This window comes from Leptopilina boulardi, unplaced genomic scaffold, assembly GCF_019393585.1.
Source record: "Leptopilina boulardi isolate dan_hultmark-lab unplaced genomic scaffold, ZJU_Lbou_2.1 LbouV2_368, whole genome shotgun sequence".
NCBI classification, from domain to species: Eukaryota; Metazoa; Arthropoda; class Insecta; order Hymenoptera; family Figitidae; genus Leptopilina; species Leptopilina boulardi.
The window spans coordinates 3,770,262-3,795,890 of NW_026137938.1; the positions used below are offsets into that span (position 1 = coordinate 3,770,262).

The window sequence follows — 25,629 nt, forward strand, 5'->3', positions numbered from 1 at the left end:
CTAATTGTTAGTAAAAGTTACTAATAATTAGTAAAATTTTACTAATAATTAAAAAGTGACTCACTTTTTGCTTTAGAATTAGTTAAATTTTACTAATTGTTAGTAAAAATTACTAATAATTAGTAAAATTTTACTAATTGAGAAGCAAAAAGTGAGTCACTAATTTAAATTAGTAAACTTTTTTACTAATTCAAATTTAGAGAGTTGATTTATTAGAGAATAATTAATTAATAAGTAGGTATCAAAATGTACCTGAAACCCTAAAAAAAAAATTGTTTTTTCTAAATCGACTTTTTGTCAATTTAAAAATTTTTTTTTTATGGTGTCCGGTTCATTTTGATGATCTTGTATATTTTTTTCAAATTTTTTTTTCGATATAACTATTTTGATTGTGTAAAATTAAATATTTTACCACTTTTACTTTCATATATATATATATATATAGCATTATTGTGAATATTTTATTGTCAATATTACAACAATCACATTCTCTTCCGCAAACACTGTATATAATTATATAGAATTGCCATTTCAAACGCGGATTCATTCATAATAAAATCATTATTAATTGTATATCAATTTCTCGAGAGTTCGTTTGTGCTTACCAAATACACAATGAAATCGAAGGGAATATATAATAGTTGCTCGACATTTCTACTCTCTCATCACGAACAATTCTATTATTATTATTATTCAATTATTTTGTAATAATAGAAGTACAATATTCATGTATCGTTAATTTCCGCTTAATAGAAATCACTTTTCTCTTTTTTTTTTTTTTTGTTCTATAATTTATTCTTATAATTTTTAAGAATGAAAAAAAAATTAAGATAACAATTTGAATAGATGGTTTTCATTTGTTTTTTGCAATGTATATAGTCGTCAAACCGCACTGGGAGAGGTTTTGATATTGTCAATTTTTTTTTTCTAGCAGAATTAAATTGAAAAAATGGAAATTTCACAAGTACCCTTGAGGGAATTATGCGTTCTTTTTATCTGTTGTGAAAAATAAATTTTCTTTTTCTTGTAGGGATTTTATTTTATTTTTTTTTTTATATTCCAATTCAGCGAATTTTAATTTATACGAATTTTTGGATAAAAATTTTTAAGCAGCCGAATTTTCATTTGTCTGAAATTACAAAACTGCGATCGAACAAAAAATCGACAGAAAGATTTCGGAGCAATTTTAAAAATTCGGTCATTAGTAATTTCGGACAAATTAAAATTTTTGGCGTCTTAAAAAAATTCGTTTAATTAAAAATTGGGACAAATTAAAATTCGAATTTCTGTCAATTAAAAATTTGTACAAATATAAATTCGAATAAATTAAAATTCGGTACAGGGGAAAAAAAAGATTTATATATCTAAAACAGCGAAACGATTCACATGCAGTAGCAAAAGTTTTAGTTGTTAAATCTTTCGCTATTCTATTGAAATCATTCGTTTGTTTCAAATAAAATCTTTTTAAAATGAAAATAAATATTAATGATTTTTATGGGATAATTATGAGCCCCGTTTAAAAAAAAATTAATACTTTAAGTATAAATTGTTGACAATTTTTTTTTAATATAAATAGAAAATTGGTATAATTTTGCAAATAATATGTAATAATTAATTTTATTTTCCACAAGTTTTGCGAGATAATATCTACATTTCATTAGCTTTCTCTAATTCTATTATATCCTACACACTTAATGATTATAATATCACCCATAGGCTTTCATGGTATTTATAGTGTTCAAGGTTTTTCAAAAGTTCTTCCTAAATTCCTTCATTCACTTTCAGATTTTAAACGGCATAACTTTCCAAGTACATCTAGATATTTCCTCGATGTATAATTATTAAATACTTTCTCTCTGATCGATTTTTTTTTTTTAACTCTTAGGGATAAATCTTTAAACATTCCGCAAAAATTAAAAAAGAAGATATTGGTTTTTTTTTTACTTTCGGGCTTGTTTGCCTGCATTTTTTTTTTTTTTTAATAGTTGACATTTCAAAGAAATGAGAAATAAATCAATTTCCTTTGTGGAAGAGAGGCACAAGTATAAAAATGTATGTCTCCGGCGGAAGAAGAATAAGATTCTTTGTTCTCGCGGCTCGATTTTCAGACAAAAAAAAAAAAAAAGAAAAAAATTATTTGTGGTCTGTAATCATGGCGCAAATCATAGAGTAAAGGCGACCGATTCGTCGATATTGTCATAGTTTCCTAGAAGGTATATATATATATTAGATTTAAAAATTATTATTTTTAGATATAAATATTTTCTTTTTTTAACAAAAAAAAATTTAATTTGACTTTTGGCTTATGTCGAATGGATCATCTTGGGTTATTATATATATACTATTCTCAGATTCGCATTTCTTGTCTAGCCACTTTATAGATGCGGTGTAAGTAAAAGCGTGCGTGTAGTTTGTCACCTATATATTCATCGAAGCGTGCCGCTCGGCAGAGTAACTTTGCGCTTCTCTCGTTTCAAATAGAGTTATGTAAACTACATAATAAATGATATACTTGACTGGCTTTTACTTTTATATATACAAGAGTAAACAGCTTTTACTCTCGTTGAAGATTGGATTTAACGAACGTTTTATCATAACTGTTACTATCTTTAACTCATTATAATTATACAATTTTTTTTTTTTTTTAAGTATTAACATTTGATAATTTAAAAAAAAAACGAATTTTTATTTTATAGAATTTCTCATTAACGAATTTTTTTTTATTTTAAACAAATTCTAATTTCATCAAATATATTAATTTAGCAGAATTTTTTAATTCGAATTTTTAAATTTCAGAATTTTCCTATCACTGAAATTCATTTGTCCGTAATTTAATTTGTCTAAACTTTTATTTGTTCGAATTTAAATTTGATTGACGAATTTGTCCGAAATTACAAATGACCGAATAAACAATCGACAGCAAAATTACGGTGCGAATTTAAAAAATTAACCCCTGCCATCAGAAATTATTGGGAAAAAAAAAAATTGTGATTGGTAAATTTTTAAATTCGCGCCAAAATTTTGCTGTCAATTATGTCTATTCGGTCATTTACAATTTCGGACAAATTTGGTAATAAAAATTCGGACAAATAAAGATTTAGTGAATTGGAAATTTTGTCATGGAAAAATTTTTATCACTTAAAATTCTGTTCAATTAGAATTTCGCCTAAATTAATATTCGATTGAATTAAGAGTTTTTAATAAAAAAAGAAAAAAAAAAAAAAAATTGTAAATAAAAATTTTGTTTAATAAAAATTCGGTAAAAATTTTGTTAATTAAAAATTTGTTTGGAAGCTACAAATAATTTTTTCTATTATTTTTCATAAGTTGCATTTTATTTATTTGTCATTATATTCTTAGTATATTTAAAATTTTAAGATTGCGTGAAAATATATACAAGGTATATTATTGGACGCGACCTCATTTTCTTCCACTGTATTAAAATTTAAATTTAACTAACACCTAGTGTGCCTCATAACTATTATTGTTTTCAAGATTAATATTTTTGTATCGCTCTCCGGTAATATGAACTTTAATATCGTAAATACAGGGAAAAAAAATTTTTTTTTTCTTTTTTTTTACCCATTTTCCTTTTTTTATATTTGAAAATGAAACTTTTCGTATAAAAAAAAAATTGATAAAAATAAAAGTCCCTTTTGTATAACGTGACTTTTGGAGGAGTTTTATAAAAGAGTTTAAAACTTCCCCCCCCCTCTCGTTTTTGTAATTTAGTTCAGTAGGTTAATTACTGTAAAATAGTTTGGAGATTACTGTCACATTACATAACGACATTTAAATAGTAAGAAGAGCTTTGGCGACATAGAAACCACGGAAATGCAAGCTTTATAAGTGTGTGACTCTATATTGGAGTTGCAAGGAATAAAGTGGCTTCAGTGGCGAAGCTTCAAGGCACACGTGTATATGTATATATATATATATAAGTGCGTGTGTTAAAACTATTTTGAAGCTGAGATTTTTAGAAATATGGGTCACTGGTGTTTCACTTTATGAGCGTGTCGTGAGCCATGCATTTTCCCTCCATTTTTTTTACACTATTTAAGAAAAAAGAAAAATATAGGTATTTTTTCTGAAAATTTATTCTATATTATAACCACAATTTCTTTCGAAATTATATTCTTGTAAAATCAGAGATGATTTTGAATTAGCATTTGATAAAAAATTTATTATCACAGAAAATTAAAAGGCATTAAAATAAGCTGCAACGCTTATTATTTTAATCCAATTTTGTTTATTTTAATACTAAAATGGATTAAAATAAGAAGCGTTGCATCTTATTTTAATGGCTTTTAATTTTTTTGTGTTTATACGAATTTTTTAGTTAACAAAATTTTTAGCTACCGAATTCTTGTCAGAATTTTAATTTAATCGAATTTTAATATAACAGAATTCACAGTCAATTGAATGTTATGTGATACGAACTTTTAAATGACCGAAATTCCAATTCACCGAATTTGGGACGCATAATTATGTTCTAAAAATCATTAGTCATAATTTACATTTTATCGAATTTTTTTTGTCCTAATTAATTTTGAGCCGAATTTTTATTTGTTCAAATTAGTATAATTTGCATAATTTTCATCAATCCGATTTTCTATATTGCAGAATTTTTATATAACGGAAAATTCAACTCACAGAATTTTTATTTCTTCGAATTTTTATTTGTCTGAATTTTTATTTGCTCGAATTTTCATTTAACATAATAGGCATTTTAAAGAATTTTTATTGAGTAGAATTTCATTAAATAGAATTTTCATTCAGATGAATTTTCATTTGTTCGAATTATTATTTGATATAATTAATTTCCATATAATCCGATTTTTCATACTACAGAATTTTTACTTAACCGACAAATCATTTAATAGAATTTCTAATTGATAGAATTTTCATTTGTCCGAATTTTCAAATGGCCGAACAAACAATCGACAGAAAGATTTCGGCGGGATTTTTAAAATCAACCAATAAAAATTCTTTAAAATGCCGATTATGTTATGAAAATTCGAGCAAATAAAAATTGGAAGAAATAAAAATTCTGTGGAGTGAATTTTCGGTTATATAAAAATTCTACAATATAGAAAATCGGATTGATGAAAATTATGCCAAATGCTATTTCGAACAATTTAAAATTCGGCTCAAAACTAATTAGGATAAATAAAATTCGATAAAATGTAAATTATGACTAATGATTTTTAGAACATAATCATGCGTCCCCCGAATTTTTATTTGTACCAATTTTTAAGACGCCGAATTTTCATTTGTCCGAAATTACAAATGACCGAACAAAAAATCGATAGAAAGATTTCGACGCTATTTTTGAAAAATTGATCAATATTAGAAATTATCAAGAAAATCGTGATTGGTCAATTTTAAAAAAGTAGAGCCAAAATCTTTCTTTTTGTTTGTTTGTTTGGACATTTGTAATTTCTGACAAATGAAAATTCGGTATCTTAAAAATTTGTACAAATGAAAATTCTAATTAATGATTTTTATGGGTTAAACAAATATTTGAAATTTTGCAAAAAAAAAAAAAAAAATTGAAAATTTGAAGAGAAAATTATTAATAATTGGTCCATTCTCTCGATGAGATGTACAGTTGTTGTAAAGTAAAAAATAAAAACTACAACTAATTAGTTCTTAAAGCGTAGGAACGAGCGGAAATGGTTCGCTTAAACAGATGCACATTTCAACGTTTAAATAAGCAACTTTATTGCTAGACTTCTTTTTTTTTTTTTTTTTATTACTTTTGCAGTATAATATCTTAGTTGTTTTGTGAGACCTAACCGCTATACTTGACCAATGGAACATTGACCTTGTAAAAGTTTAGCGGTTAAAAATGTAAATGTTTATTAGTTTTTCTTTTCTTTTTTTTTTTTTTTACCAATTATTTGATCTTTTTTTTCTAAATTGTTTGTTACAGCTCGATGACACTGCTCTTCAACTGTACAAAGATGGTGATTATGGAGCGTATTTGGACCTTGAGGCTTCCATTAGCGAACAACAGGAAGAATTCGAAGGATTTCAAACAAAGTGAGTTTTAATCATTTTGATTAAATTTTATAATTCTTTTTATATTTATAGATATAATTCGGAAATTTAATTTTATTCACAAATCTGTTAAAATAGTTATATGATGTAAATCATTAACTATTATTATCGATAGGATCGCAAGTTATTTAAGTCAAAAATTGTGTGCTGTTTATTCTCTTTTTTTTTTGTGGAAAAGAATAAATTTTTCCATTTGCACATATAGGTTATAATTTCAATATTTGGAAAAAATGTTCGCGAATCAGAAAATAACATCGTACGTTAATGGCACTCGTTCTACTATCTTCTCCTTTTGACCTTTTATATTCTTTCTCTCTGGTTTCCAATTTTGTGCCCGTAAAACACTCATGAGGCCATTTTCGTTTGAAACACGCACCATTATTGCTTTACTTACGGCATCCAACGCGATATTTACTCTGAAAAAAATTTTTATATTTCTGTATCAGTTTTCAGATGATGAAATTTTCAATATCGAATGGTTTTTATTAGAAATTATTATTATTATTATTGTTTGCACAAATCTACTTTTTTTTTATTGTTATTATGTGACTAGAATGTCACCGAGTTATCAATAATTAATAAATATGGAAATATTCTCATAAGTTAGTTTTTAAAATAATTTCTTTTGGATTATAAAATTCTGTAAAAATTTCATAACGTAAAGTGAAAGCACACACATACAAAAAAAATTGCATTATTAATATATTCTTTGAAATTGTCTGGCGTATAGTGTGCTAATGTAAAGAAATTACAATGCAAATTGTCTCACCACTCGGTATTATGTAAGTATTAGAAAAGTGTAGTTGCGTTTAGGGAAGGAATTTTTCTTCAAAAAAAAAATACCGTGTCGCAGTACGTACCGTATCATTTGCATTCTTTTTTTCCGTCTTTTTACTCATTCAAATGAAATCAAAGAGAAAACCCGATTGTACAATTGAGATAATCAGTTCTTATGGATAGACTTAAATTTCCACTCGAAGTTAATGGAGATCGTGTCACTCCAACCATTTTGATCTTGTAAAAGATCGATTCGGGATGCGCGATCCTATTGAGCGATTCGATTCGCTCGTTAAATCTGGTTACCAATCACTTCCATCTACTTTCATGAAAGCCTATATATATATATATATATAGGTAGTCTTGCTTTTCACGAGTATAGTAAAATATTTCCAATATTTCAGACAAAAAAAACGAAATTGAGAAATAGAAATCTTTGACAAGCGGGTAAGAATCAAACGAGAATATTTATAAATATTTTCTGTATTTAATATTTATGATCTAGAATTAATACAAAAGGGTATAAAAAATAATTTAACGTTACTGGGAATCGAACGCATAATCGAAACTGAGAATTTTTAGGTGCCTTAACGAATGCGAACAACACCTAAAGAGTAAGTCGCGGATTCCGAAAAATTAGATTAAAAATTCTTCAAAATTGAGTCACGGTTTTCGTGAAATTAGATTCTGGTTTTCGTGAACATAGATTGCGGATTACGTGAAATTGTATCACAGATTATGCGAAACTATAGGTCACGGATTACTCAAAATTAGATCACAGATTCCGCGAAAATAGTTCGCAGATTTCACGAAATAAGATCACGGGTTCCGCGAATCAAGTTCGCGGATTATACGAACTTAGGTCACGGTTTTTGGGAAACTAGTTCGTGGATTACACGAAATTAGGTCACTGATTACGCGGAATTAGTTCACGGATTCCGCAAAATTAGGTCACGGATTATGTGAAATAACGTCACGTTATTTGTGAAACTAAGTCGCGGATTACACGTAATTAGATAATCGATTACGCGAAACAAAGTCACGGTGGTTAGGAAAGTAGGTCCGGAACCCACGAAACTTAGTTACAGATAAAACGAAATTTTATCACGGATTTCGCGAATTTAAATCACTGTTTTCGCGAAATAAGATCACGGATTCCGCGAAATTAGCTCACGGTTACCACGAAACTAGGTCACAGATTCCGCGAATTTAAATCACTGTTTTCGCGAAATAAGATCACGGATTCCGCAAAATTAGATCGCGGTTACCACGAAACTAGGTCGCAGATTCCACGTATTTAAATCACTGTTTTTGCGAAATTAGATCGCGGATTATGTGAATGTATATCACGGATTCTGTGAAACTAGGTCGCGGATTCCGCGAATTTAAATCACTGTTTTCGCGAAATAAGATCACGGATTCCGCAAAATTAGATCGCGGATTATGTGAATGTATATCACGGATTCCGCGTATTTAAATCACTGCTTTCGCGAAATAAGATCACGGATTCCGTGAAATTAGATCGCGGATTATGTGAATGTATATCACGGATTCTGTGAAACTAGGTCACGGATTCCGCGAATTTAAATTACTGTTTTCGCGAAATAAGATCACGGATTCCGCGAATTTAGATCGCGGATTATGTGAATGTATATCACGGATTCTGTGAAACTAGGTCACGGATTCCGCGAATTTAAATTACTGTTTTCGCGAAATAAGATCACGGATTCCGCGAAATTAGATCGCGGATTATGTGAATGTATATTACGGATTTCGTGAAAGTAGGTCACAGATTCCGCGAATTTAAATCACTGTTTTCGCGAAATAAGATCACGGATTCCGCAAAATTAGATCGCGGATTATGCGTGAATGTATATCACGGATTCCGCGTATTTAAATCACTGCTTTCGCGAAATAAGATCACGGATTCCGCGAAATTAGATCGCGGATTATGTGAATGTATATCACGGATTCTGTGAATCTAGGTCACGGATTCCGCGAATTTAAATTACTGTTTTCGCGAAATAAGATCACTGATTCCGCGAAATTAGATCGCGGATTATGTGAATGTATATTACGGATTTCGTGAAAGTAGGTCACGGATTCCGCGAATTTAAATTACTGTTTTCGCGAAATAAGATCACGGATTCCGCGAAATTGATTATGTGAATGTACATCACGAATTCTGTGAAACTAGGTCGCGGATTCCGCGAATTTAAATTACTGTTTTCTCGAAATAAGATCACGGATTCCGCGAAATTAGATCGCCGATTATGTGAATGTATATCACGGATTCCGTGAAACTATAGGTCGCGCATTACGCTTATTAAAACATTGAATCCGCTAATTTAGATGCTTTGTTTTGCAAAATTTGCCTACGAAATTTTTTAAATAATAATTATTAATAGAAAATTGCACATAACGCGAAATTAAATAAAAAATAAATACAATTATTGTTTTAAATATAGTTACTGCATTTATTGACAAAAAAAAAATAACAAATAAGAAACCGTCATTTTCATGCACTAAGCAATGATTTTTGAAGCATTTAAATTGTAAGGAAATAATTGTTGACTGTGTGAAAATAACGACTTTTTTTTCATCAATAAATATAATACCAGGGTAACTTAAAATACGATGAGTCAGATGTTTATTGGTTTATTTATGGAGAAACGAATGCGTATATATGCACGTTGAATGTAACTTAAAAGCCAGCATATCTATTCTTTATGCAACTATATAAAAAAAAAATATATATATATATTGTTGAAGGTCCACATCATTCAAAATTTTCATCCCGTTAACGATGTTAAAATTTTTTACATGTTTGTGCAACTAATTGGCGGATTCATTGTTTACAGCTCGTAAATTCTTTTTTATAAAATATATCCATTCTGCTATTATTCAAAATCTTTCATGTTTTTTGTTCCGATTGTAATGTGTACATTGTTAATTATTTAACATGTTGTTTAATATATTTATTCATTGAAATTTAATTCACATAAAAAAAGCTATTAAATTCCCTTCAAAAGGAATTTGAATATAAAATTTAATTATTCGTGATAATACAAAAAAAAAAAATTGTGCTTAAATTTTTTAAATTTCTATAATCATTCGAATTTTGGAAATAATTAGTTTAATGATTTTGTTTACTCGCGGATGAATTTAAAGTACTAGACAATTCGTGGTCCTTCAACTTTCTTTTGTATATATATATATATATATATATATATACTATATTTAAGAGGCACGTTGAACTAATTGTAAGAGTCGAAGAGACTTTCGGAAGTTCACGATGTCGTGCAAGTTACTTGAAAGTTTGAAGATTAGAATATAGTCACAAACGTGCAAGAAGATACTACAAGTACTTTTATCTGATGACAAACAAATCCGTTAATTGTTTACGTCTCACTTAGTTTTCAACCTTTATTTAAGATCTTTTTACTTTCTAATTTCTTCAAAAAAAAAAAATTGCAAAAACCTTTTTTTATTTTTAAACAAAAAATTAAGGAATAAACGTTTTTCTTTTATTTGCGTATATAAAAGAAAGAAAAATTAGATATTATGATATCAATTGTAAATGTAATTATATAGCTATGATTTGGTTCGTGATTGTGTTAACTGTATAATATTGTCTCTTGCAAAAAAAAAAAAAATAATAATCTATACAATAGAGTTTCTTATTCTCACGCAGTTATCTTATATAGTACTTTCCACTTTGACATGTTTGGGGTCCTTGTAATGGAATCGTCACAGAATTCAGGAGAAAGTTAACTAGTCACGACAATATATATTATAGTATCGCGGGGTGGGGTGGGGGAGAATAAATTTTTTTTTCCTCAATTAAAATGGGTCGTACCTGTCCCTTGCTTTTGTTTTTCGAAACATATATTATCTACACACTTATTAAACCTTAATGTGCTCTCGATATAATATTTTAAAAAGCCCTTAATAGCTTCTTTTATTTCTTCTTAAGCAACAAATCTTCAATTTTTATATCAAATATAAGTATATATATATATATAATCGAGACTAGAAATTTTATTCTAATAGTTAAATGTTGTATTTTTAAAGAAATAACCTTGAGAAATATAATATTTGATGCGCATTAATGGATGTGCAATTTTATGAATCTTGGATAATAAAATTTCACTTTGACTTAACGATATGATGTTAGTCACTTTTTATTATTAGTATTAGAAAATGTCCTATACGATCGCCTGAAGATAGGTAATAGATTGTAATTATGAGTCGTTTTCTTCAAATAAAAATGTCATGAATTGACTGTCGACTCGTAACAATTAAAATTTACGAGGTATATATAGCAATTGAGAGGAACAAAATAATATTAGACGTAAACTGTCCATTATTATTATTATCCAAGTTTCTTTTTTATTCAACCATTTTTCATATAATATTTTTCTAAATAAAAACACAAGTTTTAAATAAGGAAATTAGATTTTTTTTTTTTTTTAATAAACGATGTATTTTTTTTTTGTGCTAATTCTGTTAATTATATAATTATATTCCTAATACTTGCGCTATAGGTCTCTGGAGATTTTAAGTTTTACCCCTTTCTCAAGTTGAATCAAAGTATATTCATAAACTATTATATATGATTGTATTTATAGCTCCGAAAGGAATAAAACACGTCTTATAGAGAAAATTTCGGGGCGCATGATTATTCCATAAAAATCATTTTCATGAATTATAAAATTTTTTGACGAATTTTCATTTTTCGAATTAATATATTTGACAGAATTTCTATTTAAGACAATTTACAGATTTTTTTTTTTTTGGCAATTTTTATTTAGCAAATTTTTTATTTTACAGAATTTTTTTTATTTATAGTAGTATTCTCATTTAGAAATATAATTTAATTCTAATTAAACAGAATTTTGAATTTCAACAAAAATTTCTTTTTATACGAATTTTTACTTAACAAAATTTTTAAGCTACCAAATTTTTGACAGAATTTTTATTTTCAGAGAATTTTTTAATTTAATAGAATTTTCATTTAATCGAATTCTATGTGATTCGAATTTTTAAATGACCGAAATTCCAAATCACCGAATTTTAATTTGTCCGAATTTTTATTTGTACGAATTTTTAATTGGTAGAATATTGAAGAGGATGAATTTTCATTTGTCCGAAATTACAAATTGACAGAAAGATTTCGGCGCCATTTTTAAAATTAGCCAATCACAATTATTTTCTTATGATAATTTCTGATTGGTTAATTTTTTAAATTCGTGCCGAAATCTTGCTGTCGATTGTTTTTTTCGGTCATTTGTAATTTCGGACAAATGAAAATTCGTCGTCTTCAAAATTTTACCAATTAAAAATTCGTACAAATAAAAATTCGGACAAATTAAAATTCGGTGAATTGGAATTTCGGTCATTTAAAAATTTGAATCATTTAAAATTCAGCTAATTTTATGCATAATTAAAATTCTAAATTAGAATTCTATTAATTCGAAAAATGAAAAAAAAAAAAAAAATACTATTATTAAAAATGAAAATTCTAACTAATATGATTTTTGGGATAATCACGCGCTGCAAAATTCCATATATATTCTGAATGAATTCTATAATTATTGGAATAAAATTATTTGTTCGTTTGTAGTCGATATTGAAAATTATTCCCCTCGGGAAAGAGACGATAATTTATAATTAATAGAAACGGGTTTCTTTCTTTTTTTTAAAAAAAAAAAAAACTATTTTAACTCCTGAGGAATTATAAAATAAATGAACGCAGCGGCATAAAAGCGAATAAAAACTAGATGAAACATATCCAATTAACAGTATCAAGTTCTTCTTATGTTGCGAGTAAAAAAAAAAACTCTTTTAATTGTTAAACTGTCTGAAAATACTTCCGCGTTTGGTGCGGATTGAAGTAGCTTTCTAGATTGACGTACGTCGCGCAAATTCTCAACTCTATAATATAAACAGCTTGGTATATAAATGTGAACGTGTGAAGGTTAGGTTATGTAATTATACCTACAATTATTATTAGCCTGGGTCGAGTGCTTTCGTCGGGAATCACGGAATTTGTACGTCCACAAAACGCCTACACATATATATATGTGTTTGTATAATATGACTCCTGTATATATATATATATATATATATATATGCGATTTGCAGTTTAGAGTATATCCACCAACAATTTTATTCTTCAACCGTTTCTCACATATCTCCATTCAATTCTAGATTAAAAGAAAAGAAGTCTAATTTTCCAGACAGTTAATTTAATTATAAAAGAATTTATAAGTTCATACAAGAAACTTGGAATATTTTTCAAAAATCGTCAAAACTATTTTTTCTGTTTTATATAGAAAGAGTTTCAAAACTGAAAATCTGTCAGTTTAGAGAGAAGGGGTTTTTTTTTTCTTCCAAAGAAATCTTTCGAGATTTTATCACCCATAAATATCATTTCAAAATTCATCCGTATTGGCAAAAAAAAAATTCTTCGTTACAGTTATATTTTTGCTTTGTTTATTTTCATTTATATGAAAATCTTGATCTTCCATTATGTTTATATTATTTAATTATGAAGGTTGCAATAAATCTCTGGAATATGGTACACACAGTAAAAGCCATGTGAAATATGTATTTGTAACTATAAAAAAAAAAAAGATAAGATTATAATGCTAATATAAAGTAATAAAAGTTTGTAAAAATTCTGATTATGATGAAATTGTGTTGATTGCGCTGTTATATTTAAGAAAACAGAGAGAAAGAGAGATGGCAACTGAGAATAATAAAATTGCCTACTACCATAACGGAAGTGATAAATCTTTAAAACATCATATAAATGGAATAATAATTTTTCCTCCATATTAAATGTAATGCCTCTACTATATCAATATGGGAAAGAAAGTTTGAAAGGGTTTAATTTACTTTATATGCAGAAATTCTGATTTTACTTTGGAAATGGAAAAAATTCTCTCTAAATCTGAATCAGTCATATTTTACTGATTAGCAGTAGAAATCTACTAATTGTCATAGCGAGAATTGAGCAATTGACAATTAGTAGAAATTTACTGATTCAATTAGTAAAATATCAATTACTGATTGAATCAGTAATATAAATATATATGACGGCGGCCACAAAATCTACTGATTTAATAGTTAATTTTAATAGGTTATGTTATATACAAATTACTGATTTACATAAGTTATTTTCTATTGCTTGCATATTGACTAATTATATTAGTAAATTTCAAAAAATAATTGAAACTTCAGTTAAAATGAAAAGTACTAATTGAATTAGTACTACTGATTCAGATTTAGAGAGTTGCTCTTGAAATTTTAAAATTTACTCTGGAAACAGTATTATCAGGCCTCGGATCGACTTAAGAGCATTTGAACCTTCGTGACGTCACAAATCATGGCGCATGACACGCAAACTTCTCAGGTATGTGAAAAGCACAATTTTGAATATTTTTTAAAAAAACCTTTTGGAAAATGTTCAGAATAACATAGACTCTGTCTGTTATGTGCGAAAAATTCAAAATTTTGCGTTTAAAACTTTTTTTAAACAATGCCTACATATAAGCAATTCGTGTATTTTTCCTTAGTTGTGACAACCAACTTAAACATTGTTTAAAAAACGTTTTATACGCAAAATTTTGAATTTTTCGCACATAACAGACATAGTCTATGTTTCTCTGAACATTTTCCAAAAGGTTTTTTTAAAAAATATTCAAAATTGTGTTTTTCACATACCTGAGAAGTTTGCGTGTCATGCGCCATGATTTGTGACCTTAACATTGTTTAAAAAACGTTTTAAACGCAAAATTTTGAATTTTCCGCACATAACAGACAGAGTCTATGTTATTCTGAACATTTTCCAAAAGGTTTTTTTAAAAAATATTCAAAATTGTGCTTTTCACATACCTGAGAAGTTTGCGTGTCATGCGCCATGATTTGTGACGTCACGAAGGTTCAAATGCTCTTAAAGGCACAAAAAAAAAGTCGTTTTAGTCGATTTATATTCCAAAAAAAGTCGAAAAAGTCGATTTTTTTATTTTAACAAAAATATTTTATAGATTTTTAAATAAAATTTTTTTTTTAAATAATAATACTTTTGGAAGGATTGAAGTTGAAATTTTTAGAAATAATTGAATTTCAAAAGATTTTGTTAATTTTCAGACAATAATTAAATTTTACAGAACTAAAAATAATTTATCAAATTATTTGAGATAACAATTAAATTTTCAAAGATTTACAATTGAGATTTTTAAAAGTAATTAAACTTGAAGTGATTTTTAATTAAACATTTTTTGATGATTTCACTAAAAAATTTATTAGAAATTGCGGACCAAAAAATACAATAATTTGAAAACCATTTTTCATTGAAAAATCGTTTCAGATAGTTGAATTTTCAAAGAATATTATAAAAATAGTTAAAAATAATTTAATTTCCTTAGAGTTATAATTGAAATTGTTAAATTTCAAAAAATTTTCGATGGAAAATTTTAGAAATAATTAAATTTTAGAAGCTTTTAAATTCAAATTTTTGAAAATAATTGAATTATAATTGAAATTTTACTTGATTTTTGATTGAAAATTTTGATAATAATTAATTTTGGATTGAAATTTTGGATAATTATTGAATTTTCTTTGATTTTGAATTGAAATTTTGCGTAATAATTTAATTTGAATTGAATTTGAATTGAAAATTTTGAAAATAATTGAATTTTAAAAGATTTTGAATTGAAAATTTTCAAAACAATTGAATTTTCTTTGATTTTGAAATGAAATTTTTGAAAATAATTGAATTTTATTTGATTTTGAATTGAAATATTAGGTAATAATTTAATTTGAATTGAATTTGAATTAAAAATTTTGAAAATAATTGTATTTTAAAAGATTTTGAATTGAAAATTTTGAAAACAATTGAATTTTCTTTGATTTTGAATTGAAATTTTTGAAAATAATTGAATTTTATTTGATTTTGAATTGATTTATGAATTTGAATTAAAAATTTTTTTTGGTAATTATTGAATTTTAAAAGATTTTGAATTGAAAATTTTGAAAATAATTGAATTTTTTTTTATTTTGAATTGAAATTTTTGAAAATAATTGAATTTTATTTGATTTTGAATTGAAATTTTGGGTAATAATTTAATTTGAATTGAAAATTTTGAAAATAATTGAATTTTAAAAGATTTTGAATTGAAAATTTAGAAAACAATTGAATTTTCTTTGATTTTGAATTGAAATTTTTGAAAATAATTGAATTTTATTTGATTTTGAATTGATTTATGAATTTGAATTAAAATTTTTTTTTTGGTAATTATTGAATTTTAAAAGATTTTGAATTGAAAATTTTGAAAATAATTGAATTTTTTTTTATTTTGAATTGAAATTTTGGGTAATAATTTAATTTTAATTGAATTTGAATTGAAAATTTTGAAAATAATTGAATTTTATTTGATTTTGAATTGATTTATGAATTTGAATTAAAAATTTTTGTTAATTTTATTGTGATATTTTTTTTAAAAATTATAAACAATTGTTAAATTTCATAAAAATTTTAATTGAAAAATAATTTGAAATAATTGAATTTGTGATTTAATTTCATTTAAAATTATTAAAAATAATTAATTTAGTGATGAATTTTAGTTTAAATTTTTTTTAAATAATTGAAATAATGAAGATATGAAGAAGATTTGCATTTTATGATAAAAAAAAATATTTTATTTAAAAATGTAAAAAAAAGTCGAAATAGTCGCATTTTATTAAAATAAGTCGAAAAAAGTCGTATTTTTGAAAAAAAAAAAGTTGGAAATAGTCGAAAAAAATCGTATAATCCGAGGCCTGTATTATTACTATTTTCGGATGTAGAATTTACTTTGAAAGTTGTAAAAATTACTTTATTTTTGTTATCTACACACAGAAAATTAAAAGGCATTAAAATAAGCGTTGCTTAATTAATTAATTCTTTTAATTTTCTGTGCACTGAAAGAATTTTTATTTCAAAAATTAATTTCAAAATGGTGAAAATTTTGTTTTTGTACTTATATATAAGTCGTATGAAACGTACTAGTTTCTGACCAAATAATACTAAAAATTAGTATGGATTTAATTTATTTTCAGTATTATATTTGGTCAGAAACTAGTAAGTTTTATACGACTAAATATAGTATACAAAAACAGTATTATTTTGTCAGAAACTAGTTCGTTTCATAAAATTAAACAATAGAAAAACCAGATTTTCGTACTTGAAATAATTTTAATACAGTTTTAAAATAAAAAGTATTTCTTTTGATTTGACATATAACGAAGTTTCCTGGTAGGATTTTATGCGTATATAGAATTTTGCACACATGTGTTGGTTTATACGTGGAAGTAAGTCGTTTACTGACCTAACCTAGGTGGGTGATTGTACATTCGTGCAATCCGACGCGAGGGCGTATCATAATCAACAGGCGACACAGACTCCGAAGATATTCCGTTCAGCGTGGGAACACACTGCAGGAGGTCAGAGTACAGTGGCTTTTGTAATGATAATGCGCACCGCCAAGAATATTGTCATGGACATAGAGAAGTCCCAACCAAATTTGCAGTAGATCAAATTTTTTTTTCTAATGATTAATAGTTGTCTTTTAGTACTATATATAGTGATTTTCTGATGCTAAAAAATTTCATAAATGAGGTAATTTTTTCTTTTTATATATATATATATATAAAAATGGTTTTTGAAGATGTATAAAAATGTTGAGAAGGAGAAAGGACAGGAAGAATTTTACTTGAATGAGATGAGAACAAATGCCCCAAGACGCTTTAGGTCGTAGGAGGTCTCGGTCACTAGGATCGACCGTTATAGTTCCCCTTGTTTGCAGATATAACCGGATGTCATCTTCTGTTCCAATTCTGATATTTGTATCTTCATTCAAATTCCCCTTTGTTGTCGTCGCAATGCGGAAGATGTAGTTTCTGATAAAATAATAGTTTATTAGCAATTTTACAAATGATTTTTGAAGCTTATTTTTGTTCTTTGTTTTCTTCTTACAGTGCACTTCCTTATCTTCTTTTGCTTTAAGAATAGTGCCGCTTTTGGTTATTCTGAGATTACCTTTTTGAACAACAGGTACCGCTGGTCGTTGATCGTGTAGCAGCATGCGAAAGGACCGTTATATGCAGAAATCTTCTCGCTGAGGATATTTCTTCAATATAATGTATAGTTATCCACAAGGAGAGCATCATAGCAATTTTCATATTGTTCGCTCTATAAAAAACAAGTCTGATTTAAATCTGATGATTTAACATTTGCATATTTAATAAGCACAAAATTTTCATTTATGAATTGAATTTTGAATATATAGATTGAAGTTTGTATTCAGAATCATAAATATATCGTATATATGTTTTAATGTATATTCAATTTCGCACTCATGTTGAAACACACTGGATGTTATCGTGACCTACATTCATGTAAGGGAATGTCCTGGTTTTTTTTATGTAAATTCGGTGCGCGCATTGTCTCAAAACCATTTTTTAGTGAAAATCCAAATATTCAGAACAGTTGATTGAAATTCTTTTTTTTTATAATAAATGTTGGCATTTTAAATATCCGAGTTTTTAATAACGTTTATTTATTAAAATCCCCTTATTCGAAACTTCTTATCCATTAATATCAATTACTAACTAGTTATGTAACAAGATATGCTTCTCGCACCTTCAAGCATTGCTGCTCTCACTATATATATATATATATATATATATATATATATTCAGAGCTTCGCGACTCCTCGCAAATTCTCGTAACGCTTCGCTTCTTCTCTCACATCAGTGCTTCCACTCTTACCACAACCAATTTACTACCGTACAAAAGCTTCCGTCCCTCTTTCTCCATAGCGGCAAATTCTGTCTAATCTATAGCCCTGTCCAGTTTTGCAGTCTAAATCTTAATTTTAATTGTCATTAATCCAGATTTATCCTCTTATAATAATCATGGCGACATTCATAAGAGAATTTTACCTCGATGTAATTTAACAATTTTTAACATCATTTAGTATTTAATATCAAATACTTATTTAATATTTAATATTTTTATTGCTGTAAAAAATTGAAAATTTTTATCTATTCTGTTAATATAAAAATTATATAGAATTAAAAAAAATCAATAGTGTCACAATATTTTTTTTTTGAGCTAGATTACTGCATGGCGAATTAGCTTATCGCAAGAGTGTTTATCGCGGATCGTATATATAAATTGCAGTGGTACGCGTAACGCAGACGCTTCACTGCCATAATCCCACGGAAGCATATTATCAAGGATCGGATTTAATCTTCTTGAAATTCCACAGTTTGCTTTTTTCTTTTTTTTTTAACGCTCTATAATGAAGTGCTGAAATACATATATACGCATATATATTTGTTTTTTTTTTTCACTGAAAGTTGATAGTATTTCTTTTTCTTTCAATTTATAAAAGCAAATGTAATTTCAGATATCTGCGCAACGTTATTTTCAATTGTTCTGACCAAACATTTGGTGACATTTATTTTCCCCTCCTCCAAGTAACGCCTCCTTGTACATTGAATAAATTTTGTTGTATGTAAATCTTTTCGGGATATGAAGAGATTTTTTTCTTTTTAGTTGAAAATTCGTTAATAAGTGAAAACAAAAAATGTTTGATTCAAAAAATCGGTTACTTAACTATTATCAAATAAATATTTCAGGGTGTCTAACAGTCAGGGAAACTCTTAAGGACATGGAACTAATTTTTTTATATGAAAAAGCCATTAAATTTATTCTCTAGTTGGTGCTGTTTTTGCTCTATTTTTACGTAAAAATATAGGGAAAAAAACACAGCCATTTTAATTTCTGTCCTATTTTTACGGAAAAATATATATAAAAAAAAACGTCGCCATTTTATTTTCTACACTTGTTTTTCGTGAAAATAGGGCAGAAATTAAAATACCGCCGTTTATGCTATAGCACTATTTTTTAGTAAAAATAGGGAAGAAATTAAAATAACGCCATTTTTTGGTCTATTTTTCATTAAAAATACGCTAAAAATGGCGCCATTTTGAATTTTTGTCCTATTTGTACGAATAACTAGGGCAGAAATTAAAAGGACGCCGTTTTTACTCTGTTTTTTCACTAGAAAAAACGGCTGCCTTTTTAATTTCTGACCTAGTTATACTTAAAAATAGAGCATAAACGACGCCATTTTAATTTATGCTCCATTTTTGCGAAAAATATAGCAAAAACACCGTCATTCTATTTTCTACTCTTATTGTTTGATGAAATAAGGACAGAAATTTAAATGGCCCCGATTTTTCTTTATAATTCCGGAAATATTGAGCATAAATTAAAATGGCGCTGTTTTTTCTCTATTTTTCGTTAAAATTTCGTCAAATTACAACGTTGCCATTTTAATTTCTGCTCTACTTTTACGGAAAAATTGAGCAAAAGCAGCGCCATTTTAATTTTCTGCTCTAGTTTTTCAGAAAAAAAGGACAGAAATTAAAATTGCGCCTTGGGATATAATCAAATTTGTTTTTCACTGTATAGTAAAATATACGTGTTGAAAATGAGGTGAAAATTAAATTTACTTTACAAAATTGAATATTAAGTGTAAATATTTATTTAAATCAATTAAATGAAATTGAGGTATAAACTTTAAATGACTATTGGATGTTTGAATTGAAAGCAGAACACCTTTCGATGTTTAGATAATAGTCCATATATACTGTGATCACATAACCAATCCAGTCATTGTTTCAAAGATAACTTTCTAGTTCTTGCCGAGGTTTGCTTGATGTCAGGTTATAACGATAATTCGCCCAGACAAATGTAAATAGACGTAGAGATCACGTCAGTATTTATTCTTTCTTTTCTTTCTTTTTTTTTTTTTTTTTGCCATGACAATCGATGTACAAAGGTTCGAGAAACCTTTAAAAGACCTTTAAAAAGTTAAAAGAAAGTTGAAAATGCAAAGAGAGTGAGACACCACACAAATGCGAGATTTGAATAAAGAACAAAGTGATCGACATGCTGTCGAGGAAGGTTTCCCTTTCCTTTTTTTTTTGCTTGATAATTTTCTAAGACTTTTCCTTGTCATGTGCAGTGTTATCTTCAGCCAATAATGATTATTATTTTTCTTGTTTCTTTTTAACGATTTAACACTCGATGCACTTGACCACAAATGTTCAGTATGAATTACTGACATTTACTATGAACCACACCTTTTGCTATAGCTCGCGAGAGACGATCATGGAACTTGAATTGCGGGAGTTGTAAAGAACTTAGAGAAAACTATATATATATATATATATATATTGTTTTGTCGACATAAATTTTTGTCATTTGATTCCTATCTCAGAAAAGAGATAAACATTTCTTGGATATTCAATGAAACCTTACGGATTTATAAAGATTCATTTCTTGTGACGGTATTTCGGGATTCATTTTTTTCCATCAACTTGTGTATAGCTTTTCTCACTATCTATCCAATAGTGTATTGTAGTTAGGTAATTGTTCACATTAAAAAAAAGTTATATCCAAAAAACAAAAAACGTGCACCACTAATGACTATATTCCCCTAGAAATTGTTTGTTAAAGAAAAAGTATATAAAAAAAACTATCAATTCAAAGGGTCCTTGTGAAAAAAAGCAGAAAAGTATCTTGTCAACATTTTAGACAGAAGATATCTTCTCTCTGACGAATGAAAGTTTTGATAGCATTTTGTTTTGTTTTTTTTTTATTTATTTTCCGAGCCAAGGGAATGATGATCCTTTTTCAACGAAACAGTTTTATATATATGTTGTTTGTGGAAACTTATATTTTTATTATCCAGAGGACTAACTCTTTTATCTTTGTCCTGCTCGGAATATATATATATATATATATTGGGTTTGAAAAAGAAAATTTGCGAAAATAAAACAGACAGCATAATTCAATGTTCCATACTCTTGAGAGTCATTATTTACGTTCCCTTCACTTTTTTGTAATTTTCATATAATCACAAAGATATACATTAATTACTCTTAATTTTTTTTGAAATGCATTTTTATCATTTAGGCAAATTTTGATTATTTTCTCTATAAATAAATAATAGAAACCTCTAATCTTCTCTTGCGAGTTAGAAAAGTAGAAGATCTCTCTCTAAGAAACCGCCACAAATCTCTCCAGAGACATTTGGCCGCCCTCCAAACAGCCCTTTGCTGTAGAAGCAGCAAGTCTTAAGTTTTGTGTGTATAGGATCAATGTCAAGTACAGAACATTTTAGGGAATGTAAATTTTACTTGAACAAAGAATGTATATTACAATAATTTTGAATTTTCAAAATAGCGCAAACATTAAATTTACATATATGTGTGAAAAAAAAATTGATAGAAATTATATAAAAAAAAGAAAATATTTAATCAAGATTTATCCAACAACGTAAAACAAATGATTCCAGTTAATATTCGTTTTAGATTGTTGTTTTGTGAGAAGGTAGGGCGAATAGAAAACATTACGAGAATAAATCGTAGCAACCTATCATGATGAAGTTTTTATGCTCGAATATAATTTTTCCCCCCCAGTTAAAATTTCGCTATTTTTCATCTAATCTATACTCTCATTTTATTTTCATAAGCTTTGTGTATAAGAGAACATTTATCAAATTTGCTTCTATCTTATACACAGTTAATTTTCGTATACATAACCTAAAAAAAAGTAATTAAATATAGAGTGAGATAGAGAAAAATTGATGTAGAATTACATTTTTTAAGAAAAGGCAACAGTAATTGTGTAATTTGTTGTTGTTTTTTTTTTCTTTGGTGTAATTTTATCGAGAGTACAATTAATAGTTGCGGGCGATCCAACATCTACGATGCCGGCTTGTATATATATATATATATATATATATATATATATACAGATAGATTGCCCCCGTAGAAACCTGTCTATATGGCGAATGTTGGATGAATACTGATATATACAAGCAACCGTGAAGCACGTTAAACGGCTAAACCACTGTCTATAAGCGCGCTTTGGCTCCAGCCAATATTACAGTCCGAGACTGGAAATGCTACCGTTCGACCATAAATCATGGATCACCCGTGACGCATAAATAGCAGATGGTTCAACATAAACCGCATCAAGTTATATACCCGAAGTAAACGGAGTTTACACAAACGTGTGATTTAACCAGGTATTGCCTTGACAGCCGATCGACTAACATACCTGTGTATTTTAGTTTTTACATTTGTATATATATCAAGTAAATTCAATGATAACGTCAACGCCTTCATTAATTGTTGCAATTTCCGTCGCGCTCCAAAGAATTAGAGTTAAACAAAAATTTTTAGATTATGTTTTCAAAATTTTTAATTTAAAAAGTTCTCATTTTCTTTAGAAAGTGATGACGATTTTTCTTATCAGCATACTTAGTTAGCAATTCAAGTGTCTCTATGTTGCAACTCAAATTTTCATCTTTTTTCCGTCTGCTAAACACAAAACGCATGCGTAAATCTACGCACGTTCGCCATTCATCTCTCACTTGAGTTGCAGCAGTTCCTCCGCTAGAGCGCTAGTATCGCTAACTAAAAAGACTCAAAGTCTCCAACGAGACAGAAAAAAATTGCCATCAATACAGAGTTACCAATGACCCTAGCTAAAAGACAAAAACGCTTGCGCCACGACAATTTTTTTATAGGTCGAAAAAAGCGCGCTTATATAAAATGCTCAATAATAAGAAAACGTTAAAAAAGCATTATAAAAACATTTTCACTATTGAGTTTATAGTGTTTTTGTCTTTTTACGGTGTGAAAATAAACAATCAACTAAAGTCACGTCTTTTTACGGCGTGATTTTTACCGAATGTCTATTTTCACGCCGTAATAAGGCGTGACTTTAGTCAAATATTTATTTTCACGCCATAATAAGACATGACTTTAGTCAAATATTTATTTTCACGACGTAAAAATAGACAACCGACTAAAGTCACGACTTTTTACGCCGTGATTTTAACCGAATGTCCATTTCCACGCCGTGAAAAGACGTAACTTTAACTAAGTGTTTTTTTTTACGACATAAAATGACGTGGTTTTAACCAAATGGCTATATTCACGCCGTGAAAAAGACATAACTTTATCCAAATATCTATTTGATTTAAGTCGATTGTCTATTTTCACGCCGTGAAAATAAATATTTGACTAAAGTTACGCCTCATTACGACGTGAAAATAGACATTCGGTTAAAATCACGCCGTAAAAAGACGTGACTTTAGTCGATTGTGTTTTTACGGCGTGAAAATAAATATTTGACTAAAGTTACGCCTCATTACGACGTGAAAATAGACATTCGGTTAAAATCACGCAGTAAAAAGACGTGACTTTAGTCGGTTGTCTATTTTTACGTCGTGAAAATAAATATTTGACTAAAGTCACGTCTCATAACGGCATGAAAATAAATATATTTACATCTTTTTACGGCGTGATTTTAACCGAATGTCTATTTTCACGCCGTAATGAGGCGTAACTTTAATCAAATATTTATTTTCACGGCGTGAAAATAGACATTTGGTTAAAACCACGTCATTTTATGGCGTGAAAATAGACATTTAGTTAAATTTACGTATTTTCACGGCGTGGAAATAGACATTCGGGCTAAAGTCACGTCCTTTAATATTATAAAATATATAAAATATCAATATATAAAATCTTCGTTACATGCGAAATATTCATTAAAAACTTAAATTTTCGATTTCGATTTAAATAAATAGGAACTTTTAATTCAAGTAAATCTGTCGTTAACATAACCTATAATCAAGTTTCTTTCTTATGTAACATAGATTTTCTTATTAAATAAATAATAGGCCGTTTTCATCGTGCGAATAAATTTAATCCTCCGTGAGGTTAAAGGCAGTAGATATATTCTGCGACTGCGCAGAATGTTTAGCTTTTGCGCAGACGCAGAATATATCTACTGTCTTTAACCTTTGGGAAAAATTAATTTAATCCACACGGTGAAAACTGGCTCTTATACTTAAGAAGGATGAAGACCCTAAAATAACATCGAAAAATTTTGTTAGGATAATTTTTCACATTTTAAGGTTATGTTAGGGCCCTTCATCATTCTTAAGTATTTTACGAGAAAACAACATGAAATTATACATAACCTTAATGTCGATTTAATTTCTTATTTGCAACAAAATTAAATTTTTATCCTATTTTTGTTTTTTTTTTTCTTTCTTTTAAAATTGGACTTGTTCTCGAAAATGTTTAAATAGGTTAGTGTAACTTGTATTGATTTTTCAAAGGATCGATGTAGTTGGCATGATACCTCTAGTAAACAGCAAATAATTCGTTTATTATTTAGAATCGTTTGGAAATTTTTTTTGTTTTTAAATTATTACACTGAAAAAAGGGTTTGGTATTGACAACCAAACGTTTGGTTGGTATTTAAGCAACCAAAATTTTTTTTGGTTAAATCAACAAAATTTTAATTGTCTCAATCAAAATTTGACACAACCAAAATTAGAAAAAAAAAGAATTTTTGTTGTACTCATTAAAGTTTGATTGGGACAACCAAAGTTTTGTTGATTCAACAAAAAAAATTTTGGTTGCTTAAATACCAACCAAACGTTTGGTTGTCAATACCAAACGCTTTTTTCAGTGTAAACTAAGTATTTCTCGGTTTTTTTTAAGAGCGTTAATTTTTTTCATTTTCCCACTTGGAAAAAAGCATTTTCGCATTTATCAGTGATGCATAGTAAACTGCAATAAAACGCATTTTTTTAGTATAGAACAAGTCGCCAGAACTCAATTGAACTCTCTCAAAGG

General features: G+C 27.6%; 1 protein-coding gene across 9 annotated transcripts in view; it reads left to right on the forward strand.

Annotated features, from left to right (window-relative positions):
* The window catches only part of LOC127287142 (FH1/FH2 domain-containing protein 3), a 133,909-nt gene that overhangs the window by 52,642 nt on the left and 55,638 nt on the right, over positions 1–25,629 (forward strand). For all 9 annotated transcript variants that reach the window (XM_051313920.1, XM_051313919.1, XM_051313917.1 and 6 more), the window contains one exon: positions 5,936–6,045. In XM_051313920.1, the coding sequence (XP_051169877.1) occupies positions 5,936–6,045 (110 nt within the window). The remainder of the gene's footprint in view (positions 1–5,935; positions 6,046–25,629) is intronic.